Consider the following 13377-nt stretch of genomic DNA (forward strand, 5'->3'; position numbering starts at 1 on the left):
AACAAACTGGGTCAAAATTTTAAAAATTTTTAAAAAAAAAAAAAAAAAAAGTGTGTAGAAGGTGGAAAATACCGGGAACGAGAGAGAGACAAAAAATGAAAAGAAAGAGTGTGTTGGCCCTTAAATGATGAACCTATTTTATTGAATGATATTGAGTAGAATAGCGATTATTAATATTGAAAATGATGAATAGAGGGAGTAAGAACAAATAACACTGTATTTCTATTCCGATGCGTATAGTTTTAAGGCGGACATTTATGTAAATGGAGGATAATTTGCTCTTCCCATGATTGGAAAGAGTGAATGAAGAGGATGTTACTACATTTTTGAAAATTAGCGGATTGTAGTGAAGAAAGAGTTGACAAGAGGATGTTTTGTCATTGCAAAAGTATAGAAATTAACAGTCAAATGGTGCTTGACACTAAATTTGACGTCTCGCATTGCAGCCAAAACCTTAATTCACACACGACACACACACACACACACACACACAGCGACACACACACACACAGCCACACGACCCACACACACACACACATCGATGCGACACACGACGACCACGACACACACGCAACTACATGGCACTACACCACACCATCTATCACATCACTATCGCAACAACACTGATTCACCCACAGGAACCTGAGCTTGCCGGTTCATGAAACGTTTGTACGTGTCTGTTTAACATTGACAAACGTCAGCGAGCAGCGCACATCAAACAGAGAACACTTTATGAAATTGTATGATGTTTCAGGAGTTGTGCTGAGTAGGCTTTCGAGCCTATACAGCTTAGAGTAAGACAACATGCATGAAGAGGATGATGTGGACAAAATACTCATTTGCCTAATAATTCTGCACTCCCTGTAAAAGGCCAGACATTCATAATAATAACAGCAGACCAGGCCAGCTGTAAAGTATTCCCACTACTTTCATTTATGCTTCCAACTAGAAAAGAAATTATGAATTTTCCTTATCCGATGACCCCGGCAGCATCAACATTAGACGTTTGCATGCTCGTATAAACGTTGAATGCTATACTCTTTATGAGCTTTATGAGCAGTGGGGTAAATTTAGCATTTGTCCCTGGACTGCTGCTACAACAAAAGCCACAAGGGCATAAATATCTCATCGTTTCTCCCTTTTACAACAGCATTAGAAGGAAGCTCACAGTGCCCATGATGAGACATTAGAGTAAATCAATAACTTACAAAAGCTATTCAAACACATTTTAAAAAGATAGTATAACTTTGGAAAAACCTAATGATACCAATCAGTTCGACTTTAATAAATATGCCGTGGTACGCGGTGTCATACAGGAGTCAGCCGGTGCCTGTTTAACACAATATATCACAGTTCTTTTCGAGCTGTTGAGGAATTAGGAAGAAGAAGACCGTAAATATCCAGCTAACAACAGTAAATGTATGCTCAGCCATTATGTGTATTTCCATAATAGAGGAACATCTGGACTAACCACACTTAACTTGAACTGCTGAAGCTTGAGGAAAACTTTGGAGAGCATTATTGCACCGACCAAGCACTGATCGTTTAGCCTCGTACACCACAGGTGTGGCTCAGGGCCATTCTGCTGATTCACAGATAGACCAGCCAAGACCTACTCCTGTGCATATATATATGAACATATACGTATTGTTTTAATACATACCAGAAAAATCCTTGAAATGTAAGTATTACAGTATTTTTATATTTTAGTTTTAGGTCTTTAAGTGTGTTTCTGTGTGCTGTGTGTTGTTCTCTCTTTTTTTCTCCAGTGGCCTTAGGGTCTTACCATCAAAGTGTTGTCTTCCTTGAAGGAGGGCTCAGACTCTGCTGGTTGGGGTCTGAGGGCAGAATCACTGCTGCTTCGCACCAGCAGGGGTGTGTCTATAATAAGCATACAGAGGACAGCATCCAGTCAGCCACAGACTTAATGCGCAGATACTTAAACATTAATTGTAAGTTGATGAGCGTACACTAACAGAGACATATACGTGTTATCTGCAACATGATGCAAAATCAAGACGAGTTTGAAAGTGAGAAGATCTGCTGTCCAAAGTCATGGTTATACATACACGAGTGCAGAAATGTGTGTTCGTTTATGCAGTGCACACTAATTAATTACTCAAAATGTTTGAAGATGTTCAGCAGCCCGTAAATCAACAACTTTTCCCTCATTTCTATCTTTGCATGAGCTGTGTTCAGGAAAAAGCACATAGCATGAATCTAACCACCAACTAACCACACAACAGTTGGTCTGAAGCCACATTGACTCTGCTCCTCTGGTAGCTTCTCTGTCTGTCAGTCCAAAATAACAGACAGCGCCTGGCTCCAGAGCCAGACAGGCGAGAGGTTTATCACAGAAAAATAGAAACGCACACGGAAACACACATAAATGTTACGTTCTGGTCACAGCTGGGACATTTTCCTGAGATTTAATGTGTTAATTTTAAATGTACAGCTACAGCAGCTACACTGTAATATAAGACACATTTTACAAGTCTGTGGTTTTAGATTGGGATTGTTTAGTGTGTAAAGTCCAACTTTGTAGATTTACAAATAGGTTTGTTTAAATAGCCATAAATTGACACTCACTGGACAACTTTAAAAGTTCACCCTGCTAGGAGCAGGTGGATGCTTCCTTCATGGTATGGATTCAACAAGGTGCTGGAAAACCCTCAGAGATTTTGGTCCATATTGATATGACAGCATCACGCAGCTGTGGCGGGAAACAGCCGTTACGCCGCATCCCTAAGGTGCTCTATTGGATTGAGATCTGGTGACTGGAGACCATTAGAGTACAGTGAACTCATGATAGAGCCCAGCTAGAGATGATTTGAGCTTTGTGGCATGGTGTGTTATCCTCTGGAAGCAGCCATGACAGTAAGGTCCACTGTGATCATAAAGAGATGGACATGTGTGGAATTTAAATGACGCTTAATTAGCATTATGGGTCCTAAAGAGTGCCACAGACCCACACCGTTACACCACCACCCTGAACAGCTTGATGTCATTTACACCAAATTCTGACCTTACCATCAAAATATTAAGAAATGAAGTCTCATTAGACCCAGAACAGTTTCTGAAATCTTCTAGAATCTAGTTTTGGTGAGGCCGTGCGAATAGCAGCCTCAGTTCCTGCTCGTAGCTGGCAGGTGTGGCGCCCGGTGTGGTCTTCTGGTGCAGTAGCCATCGCTTAAGGTTTAAGACAGGGGTGGGCAATTCCAGGCCTCGAGGGCGTTAGACGAGGTGATCCTGCAGGTTTTAGATCTCACCTTGGGTCAACACCCCTGAATCACATGATTAGTTCGTTACCAGGCCTCTGGAGAACTTCAGGACATGTTGAGGAGCTAATTTAGCCATTTAAATCAGCTGTGTTTGTTCAAGGACACATCTAAAACCTGCAGGGACACCGGCCCTCGAGGCCTGGAGTTGCCCACTCCTGGTTTAAGATGTTGTACTTTTAGAAATGCTCTTCTGCATACCTGGGTTCTAAAAAGTGGTTAATTGAGCTACTGTTCTGTTCCTATCAGCTCAAACCGTGAAGACACTAAAGATGGCTGTGCAGAAAGACCCCAGCAGATCAGCAGTGCATGAAACACTGAGACCAACCTAACAGCTATGCTAGGTCAAAGCCACTTAAATCCCTTTTCTTCTCCCATTCTAAAGCTTGGTTTGCACAGAGGCTCATAAGGTAATTGCATTAACAAGTCATCGAACAGGTGGTTGAAAATTTACTTAAGTGGGATGTACTCTGTGGAACACGAGCCATATTTAGCAAATTCGTGAAAACCATCCAAGTAAATATAAGAGCTGGCATTGGGTTTAACGACCCTCAACTTTGATGCAACAACCAATGGGAGCAAAGAAGACCAGTGGTCATGTGCTATGATGGAGTGGGAAATGTATATTTGCCATATACCATTTGTAAATCTAATTACAAATTAATTTTGTTAACATAAAGCAAAGTTTGTAGGGATTGAACCGCCACGCTCCCCCGGTGAGGAAGGACGTGGCGACACTGAATGTGTGATGTATCTGCAACCAGAACATCACAGAGCTCTAATGTGCGACACGTTAATGTATACACTGATGTTCATGCATAGATGGTTGATCTGCACATTTGTTTGTGCAAGAAGCTGATATATGATAGTGTTTTCGTCTGTGCATCTCATCACCCCTTCACATAAAATAATCACTTAACAGAAACGGATAAATGAAACACAGCGTCCTTTGCTTTGTGCAGAACGGAGAAAACCTGAAATTGGAAGAAAGAACTGCAAACCTAAAGCCAATTACTGAGATTTATTAGCAGTGGCATTACTATGACATGTGTGGTATACTCCCAGACCTTAACTCTACCCCTCCCGCTCATGGGGACCATCAATCCATACATACATTAAGAACACTGTCATGATAGTGTCTACAGTTCAATAGGGAATACTATAGTAAGGTGGTGGTGAGGGTGGAGGGAACTCTATATGGTCGCACTACTCAGAAAACATGCCAAATGGTATTTGTAGGGTCATTTATTGATCATCACAAAATGGACCCTTGGTGCTCTTAAGACGGGGTGGGGGATATGGATTACATCAAAGCTTCAATGAATTCATCTCCTCAAAGGAAGCAATGAAAGAGGGATAATGGATGGAGGACAGAAGTGGTGAAAATGAGGGCAGAGAAACAGAAAGAAAAGAAAATATATAAATATATATAAAAAACAAAATACGACTATACTGTAAATACTGAAAAATAAAACAATAAAATTGGTTAAAATAAGATATGTGGCATATTCCAAAAGATATTCTAATTTAAAGAGAATTCTAGATTTTCTAGTCATCGTCACTAACGTCCACTTCCTGACAAACTCTGGTGTGTAATGATGACAGCATGATTATGAGAGTGGATCTTACACTGAATGTTTCTCATCTAAATATAATCAACGTGCTTAACCTCCTAGGGCCTGGCGTCCACATATGTGGACATCACATTTTGGATTGTCTAGACCACAATACAAAATTTTGCTCTACAAGGGTCTGATATCCACTTACGAGGACATCATACTGCCACTGTTCTATCGGAATTTAAAACGAACTACCTCATATGTGGATATCAGACCCTTGTAGAGCAAAATCAGGTAAAAAGATAATTCTTTGTTTTTACATTCATCACGCAAAGAGAAATTAAAGATGCATGCCACAAAAGAGTTCAGGTCTTAGGAGGTTAAATGTTGTTAGTTATTAGATAGGAGTAAGAGGATGGATGGATGGATGGACGAATGGACGGACGGGCAGATGGACGGATGGACGGACGGACGGATGGATGACGGCTGAATGGATGGATGACAGCTGAATGGATGGATGACGGCTGAATAGATGGACGGACGGACAGACAGACAGACGAACGGACGGATGGATGGATGGACAAATGGATGATGGATGGATGGATGACGGCTGAATGGATAGATGGAGGATGGACAGATGGATGACGGACAGCTGAATGGATGGATGGATGGATGGATGGATGGATGGCGGCTGAATGGATTGATGACGCTGAATGGATGGATGGATGGAGGAGAGGCAGATGGAATGACAGTTGAATGATGGAATGGAGGATGAAGGATGATGGACGGAGGCAGTATCGAGACGGACGGATGGATGGATGACATGGATGATGGATGGATGGATGACGCTGAATGGATGAGATGGAGGATGGACAGATGGATGACGGACAGCTGAATGGATGGATGGATGGATGGATGGATGGGATGGATGACGGCTGAATGGTATGGATGGATGGATGGATGGATGGCGGCTGAATGGATGACATGGATGGATGACGGCTGAATGGATAGATGGAGGATGGACAGATGGATGACGGACAGCTGAATGGATGGATGGATGGATGGATGTGATGGTGATGGAGATGGATGAGGTGATGAGGATGGATGATGATATGAGCTGAATGGATGGATGGAGGATGGAATGGCTGAACGGGTAGAATGGATGGTGGATGGTTAGGATGGATGACGGAGCTGAATGGATGGATGGATGGATGATGACAGTGAATGAGGATGGAATACAGATGACGGACAGCGAGATGGATACGGACGGATGGATGGAGTGGACAAGGATGGGACTGATGGATGGATGGATGATGGATGGATGGGGTGATGGTGAGGGCAGCGAATGTGAGAGACATGATACGGACAGCTGAAGGATGGATGGAGGATGGATGGATAGGAATGTGGATGGATGGATGGATGGAATATGGATGGATGATATGGATGGAGTGAGATGGTGGATGGATGAGTGATCGGTGATGAAGTTGTGACTGGGATGATGGATGGAGATGGATGACACTGAATGGACGGACGAATGGAGATGGACATGAGGATGGAGGATGGATAGGATGGAGACAGATGGATGACGGACAGCTGAATGGATGGATGGATGGATGGATGGATGGATGGGTGAATGGATGTGGATGTATGTATGTTACTGGTTTAAAAGACTTCCAGGACAGTTACACATACATTATTAGCATGTTTGTGTATAAAGGGTGAGATAAGAAAACTATACTCACTGTACCAACAGCAGACAGTGATTATATCATGTATGTAGAATTAGGTCGATAATAGGAGTTATTCCATCCTGGTTTTTTCCTGGTTTAAAATGAGCCTCGGGGAGGTGAGCACACACTCGAGCATCTTTGGTCCACGCAGAGTTTAGAGTTTATAAAGGTTTGGGTATTTTCATGTTATTTTTGACTATTTGATTTAAAGATATCCTCACTAAAGTCCCAGTGATTTACCTTTGGTTTGGAAGCTAAAACCTCTTTAGTACATGTCAAATTTTTGAAATGCAGGAAAAACCTTGGAATCAAGGTAAGTGTGCCACTTACAGAAAACACTACAATCAGTGGTTTTTGACTCTTATGGGAAACCTTTCCTGATCCGTTCTAATGCTGATTATGTATCCTAGTTGAGGAATTTTAGCACTTTGATTCCTGATTTTAAGCAGTGTGGGCTCATCAGCCTCGATATTCCTGAGTCCCTCGTTTCACAGAATGAAATGTGTCAATTACTAAGTGAGACAAATAAAGAAAAGAAAAATCCAGGAAAGTAAAACCAGAACACGAGGAAACGTGTAAGAGAGAGACAAGTGACTTAACTCAGAGCCCAAAGCTCAGACGGTGATAGAGGCCTAAGTCTGACCTTCTCCCGCTGACAGTGATAGTCTGCAGAGCTCTGTTACCTCTAATCTCCCGTGACAGTCACACACTACAGCTAATCTCTGCTGACAGGCGACCATACTGAAACAGACTAAACTTCCTGTCTTAACAGCGTCTGGATCATACAGTGAAGTCCTGCTTTACGAGTAAGGAAGGTCATATCCTACAAGCCGAAATGTCAATTCTTGTATTACTGTTCGAAATAAAACTAGTGGCAGCGATTGTGTGAAATTCAGTCTAAAGAAGTGCGATGACCTGCTACCAAACAAAACAATGTGTTTATGACGTGTCCTTTAAGCTGCAGAGAGAAGAGTGAGGTCAATGAATGCAGAAATATCTCACTGTCACACTGTTTTAGAGACATTTTGCCAAAACATTTAGAAATGTTAACATTTGCTTTTGCTAAAAGTTAGCAGACACTGTCCATAAGGTGCACAGTTTCATTGTTTCAAAGCAGAATCAAAGTGACTGTGACAGCTTTATACTCACATGTACAGTACTGCTCCTAAACAAGAACGAGGACTTGAAATAAGACAGAGACAGTGAGACAAGGCGAGAAAGACACAGGAAGGAGGAAAGTGATGCAAAGAGAGAGTCGTGCAGACAGGTCGGGCAGGTAACACTGACCAGACAGACATCAGTTTCTACACTGCTCTTCCTGTGTCTCCATCTCAGCTCCGTCACTGCCACCATCATGTTTTTATTTTTTTTATCTGTCCTGACTATCAGGTCCTGTTCTTTGTCTTTGCTGGAATTCATTCCTCGTGTGCAGAACAGGACTCTGAACCTCATAAACACGTTTTATATTTTAAAATTACAGATTCTTTCTTCAAACCATCGACTGCATGAGTTCCTTTGTAATTTGGTGGAGGATGAGACTTGTTTCTTTTCACTCACCTGTTTATGCACTGACCTGCAGGCTGCAGCTAAAAGGCAACGAGCTTCCTGAAGGACTTTTTGTTCCTGTCAGGAGAATCCTTTGAAATGGAATATTGAACAACACTGAGAATACACTGACCTCTCACAGTCTGTCAGGGCGAAATGGTTCCTCACATTTGCTTTGGGTTTTGTGACACCATGAAAAAGTCTGCCTCACTCACCAGAAATTACACCTTAAATAAATATCTTTGTAGACACTTTATGAAGTACTTTGTAATAAATTGAAGATAAACTGTTTAAATACACAAATAATAAACAGAAGTATTACATTTTAACCCTTTAAGACCTACCATAGAACCAAGTCCGCCAGAGCTTATATTATATTTTTACATGCTGTGGAGCCATTTTTGGGAGCATTTCAAGTTGCTATACATCAATACAACCATTACAGCCCAAATTTTAATAATATGTATGCATTAAGTGCATAGTAATTACATAAATTGCAAAAAAGTGCAATAAACTACAAAAAAATGTGAAAATCGTTTTTGTTTTTTTAACATATATTTCTAGTTAGAGAAATTTAAGAGGCTTATCCCTCAAAACTGTAAATACAAAAAAGTTGCACAAAATAGTTTCCCACCACAGGAAATTTATTTTAAGTGTCTTCATAGTTTTATTTTTGAAATACACCAATTTTATATACTGCAGGAAAAATGAAAATAAATAATGCAAATTGATGCATCAAATAAACTATTTCCAGCAGTGCAATATGAGTTCCTAAGCATCCCAGAAACGACACAGAAAGTCATAAAGTCAAACATAACTTTTAAAAACACCAGTATAGGCTCAGAAGGCCCTGATGGTAAAAAACTACATTTCCGCAAAATGACGTCACTTCCGGTTTCGGGCAGGTCATGGCGGACATGCGATAGTTCGCTGATGGACGTAGGAAGTGTTACAAACAGCTGATCGGATCGGCAAAGCGTGTTTCTGGAATATTATGTTTTTGTTGCTGCAAGTGCTTTTTATGCAGTTTTTGCAAAGCTATATGTGGAAGGAAACGTGACCGAGGACAAGCTGATGGCATAAGATGTAAGTACAACTCCTCGGTTTCATATGCAAAAAAATTATTGCGCTAGCTTACCGGTTAGTTCTACAGGGTGTTAAAAATAGTTACGCAAAACGGAGCGTGCCCGCTCCGACCGGCTTTAAAGGGTTAATATTCGCTCTAAGATCATGTAACGCAAATCCCAAAACAACTGACTTGTCAAACATTACTCCCAAAATTTGTGACTCTTTAATGACAGCATGTGGTTATTTTCCAGTAAGTTTTACTGGATTTAAAATTTGACTGTAAAACTAATATTTCATGTGACTTATGATCAGGATTCTTACTTTTTTTAAATCCATACAAGAGCGCAGCAGCACTGGAGCTGTTCTCTGAGTTACTCACACCAGTCTTTTTTACAGCACACCGTTAGCTAGCTAGCTAAGCAGTCATGCAGTTAGTTTTTCCTGCTTCCCAGAATGTGAACAGCTCAGGTCTCTTATTTAAATGAAAGAAGATATTGACTGATTTTGGTCATTGAGAGCTCAGGACACCTTCGGCTTCTTCGGTGACAATTAGAAAGCTTCACTAAGTTTTATTGGTGTAAGCTGGGGTTCGCAGACAATCTGCTGTGGGGGTCAAATGATGTCTTCATTTCACATATTCTGGATAATCTGAGATAATCTGTGTAGCTTTTCTTTGCCTATATCAAAACCACTACTTCAAACTCGGTGGCTGTGCTGGTGGGGGCAGCGGTAGGTGCAGGTGAGGCTGTTTGGAAGTTGTTCTTTGTTGCCGGCTGCTCCACTCTGTGTCCGTATGTTTGTGGGAACCTCAAACTCCTACATTTATCCATCAGAAATAAGAGTCAAAGCCTCAATTTCACCCTGACCTAGTTGTTACCTAAACCCTGAAACAAAATCTGAACTCAAAGGAGTTTGAAAAATGAAAAAATGCAGTTGCTGTAATGGTCTAAAACTCAAACGGGTTCTCACAAAGACAGCTGGACATGTTTTTATAAATAGACTCACTCATGCTGTGAAGATGAGCTACAAAAACATGGGTTACGCTCTTTTCAAACAGTGATTGCAACAGTAACCACTTGTCAGTGTAAGCTGCCTCATGCTTAAATATAATTGCCAACTTAGTCCACATTAATTGCTCCTTAAGTGCATTAATATAGCTGTGAAGAGGAATCAGTGTGTAGATCAGGAGTTATATTAGCAGCTGCAGTCTTTCACACGCAGGTGGTTCCCTGCTTACTTTAGTCCATTATGGCTGATGTGAGCACCGACACACTGGCCTGTTTGCTCAGAACACATTTCTGCTTTAGACGGAAACACAAATATTACTCACTGGACTTGAGTGCTGAGGAATTGACTTCAATCTCTCCTCCCATGATTGGCTGGAAAACCGAGAGCTCAGACTGGTAGTGGTCAGGACTCGGGGCCAGGCTTGTGTTAGCCGTGCTCCTCTGCTGGGCTTCATGTTCCTCATAAACCGCCATCAGCTTACAGGAAAACACACAAAATGCAGCAGGTTAGGTTTTTCTGCTTTTGGTATTTTCACATTTAAACAATAACTGCAGCAGAGTAAAGCTTTAGGACATAATATCACAAGTTTTTTACTACCTATTGTAGAAAACAAAGCAGGTTTAAGAGATAACAACCAACATATGGATATCAACAGTGCTCATACTTCACCATTAATCCATAAACAGCCTGCTGGCTTCTTTAAATAAACCAGAAACAATAGAAGCTCTGTTTGGTTTACTGCATGCACAAGCACTCAACATGTGTTACCTTGTGGATGAGCACGCTATAGAGGACATCCAACGAGCCCAGCATGCCTGTGACAGAGCGTGTCCTACTGATTAACCACTGACTCCATTAATGTCCTCTGTGCATGTGTGCGCACTGTGCTAACTCTAGCTGGGTTATATAGTGGGATCCCTGTCTATTGAGCACTGCACCGAGTCTGTGTTTAGCCTAACGTTGCACAGAGCTCGTCCACACTGTGTTCTAGGGGCCTCCACGCACAGGCTGAATAGCCCTGTGTGCGTGTGTGTGTTTATGTGCATCGTGTCCATAGTGGCTAAGAGTAAAGAAAGGAGACTTTGCCAGCAAAGCCAGAGGCTTCATGTGACAGTGGACACAACAACAACTAGGATTTGTTTGCTGTCTCTTACTCAGGCAGATGCTACTATGTTCCCTCAGTGCAATCTTTTTTCATGGACCTGGATCAGTGGAACAATAATCTACCAGTGTATTTCTGTATATCTGGGTTCTTTGGCGATATATTTTGATGTAAAGTTTTACTAAAAGTTACTGTAATTCCACAATCATAACATCACTGTGTACAGCCCTTTCCACTGTGTGTTGCTAGCAGACCCCACCTTTCACCCTTTATGATTGGGACGCTGCGTTAGCTGGCAGCAATTCACAATTGTAATTAATACAACACTCCAGAACCTCATTATTATAACTTTCTCATATACAACAGGCACACAGGAAGAGGCTAGCAACAAGTAAAATAAGTACCAGGTCCACAGTTAAACTCTCAGCTTTGAGGGAAGCAATTAAAGTGACAACTAATAGGAGTGAGTGACACTGCAGACTGACATGTAAGTGGTTGGTAAATACATTAGAGGTGTCACCTACGCAACTGGAGCCTGGACTGTCAGCTAGTGACAAATTGTCAGCTTTCTGTAGAAGAGGCTTAGGCTACGTTCACACTGCAGGCAAAAGCGCATCAAATCCGATTTTTTTGACCCTATGCGACCCATATCCGATCATGCTATGACAGTGTGAACGGCGCAAATCCGATATTTTCAAATCCGATCTGGGTCACTTTCGTATGTGGTACTGAATCCGATACATATCCGATGTTTTAGAAAGCGACTGCTGTTTGAACGGTCAAGTCGCATTAAATCCGCCTTTTACGTCACCGGCACAAGACTGAAGCCAATTATCAGCGCCCGAGAAGACATCGCGAACGCTTCCTGGCCATCCAGTGTAGATGTCAGTGAAACTGTTGGGAAGACAATGTAAACATTTTATTTGTACTGTATAATCTGCAGATTCTGACAGAAATCTGCAGCTATCCTTTGAAGCACCGCTCCTCTCTTAAACAGCAATAAGGATCATTATTAGGTTATTTACATTATTATGTAAATAACAAAATAACTTAAAGCAAAAATTGGGAAACGTAAAGTCCGAAGTCTTTATATTAACGGCCATCAGTCAAACAGTACTGTTTGTTCTTGGTCTAAACAGAGCGCGTTGTGTGTGACATCTTCTTTTGCGCATGCGGGCCGCTTTGAGCGTTCACACTAGAGCGCGTTTGCTGTGGCATTTTATTTGTAGTGTGAACGAGGAGACAAAAAAATCGGATTTGATCAAAAAATCGGAATTGAGCATCAAGACCTGCAGTGTGAACGTAGCCTTAGTGTGACAGGACTTAAGGACCTGCCTGAGTATCCACCTGTTTTTAGTCTCACAGTAATTCAAAGACACCTCAGTGTTCTCCCTGGGCTCACTGTTTGTGGAGAGGTCGGTGTTAACATTTGTTGGGATGCTATTATTTTACCTCCTAGGACCTGGCGTCCACATATGTGGACATCACATTTTGGGTTATTTAGACCAAAATACTCAATTTTGTTCTACAAGGGCCTGATATCCACTTACAAGGACATTATGCTGCCACTGTTCTATCGGAATTTTAAACAAATATCCTCATATGTGGCTCTGATTTTTCCTAAGAAACAAAAATCAGGTAAAAAAAAAAAATCTGGTCATTCTTTGTTTTTACATTCATTGGGTCCCAATCAGCCCAAATATCAAAGAGAAATCAAAAATGCTGCCGTGGAAGAGTTCGGGTCTTAGGAGGTTGCTGTCAACTCAATCGTAGAAGACGTAGAAGTGTAAAGATACACTTCTACGTCTGCTGCTCAACCTGAAGCTACAACAATAAAAACACAGATGGGGGCGTAATAAGAAATGATTCAGCCTTTAACGCGTCTTTAAATGCAGTGAATACGACTTGAGATGAATTTTAACAAATACTAAGTCAAGATGCAGAAGCAGTAAGTGGAAAACTACATACACCTGGGAACTAAACAGTTTGTGGAACCATTTTTAGCAGAAGTAACTGGAAGCGCTCATTTCCTGTATGACTTTATCAGTCTGTGACATTACTGTGGTGGAAATTTGGCCCACTCTGCT

The 13377-nt window shown here is 41.5% G+C and overlaps 1 protein-coding gene across 1 annotated transcript in view; it reads right to left on the minus strand.

The window, feature by feature from the left end:
- The window catches only part of LOC102309614 (partitioning defective 3 homolog B), a gene marked incomplete at its 3' end in the record, with an annotated part of 144079 nt that overhangs the window by 86392 nt on the left and 44310 nt on the right, over nucleotides 1-13377 (minus strand). Inside the window, 2 exon segments of the mRNA XM_005925930.3 lie at nucleotides 1787-1881; nucleotides 10511-10664. Coding sequence (XP_005925992.2) covers nucleotides 1787-1881; nucleotides 10511-10664 — 249 coding nt within the window.

This window comes from Haplochromis burtoni, unplaced genomic scaffold (genome assembly GCF_018398535.1).
Source record: "Haplochromis burtoni strain Fernald_Lab_line unplaced genomic scaffold, NCSU_Asbu1 Contig_74, whole genome shotgun sequence".
Lineage (NCBI taxonomy): Eukaryota > Metazoa > Chordata > Actinopteri > Cichliformes > Cichlidae > Haplochromis > Haplochromis burtoni.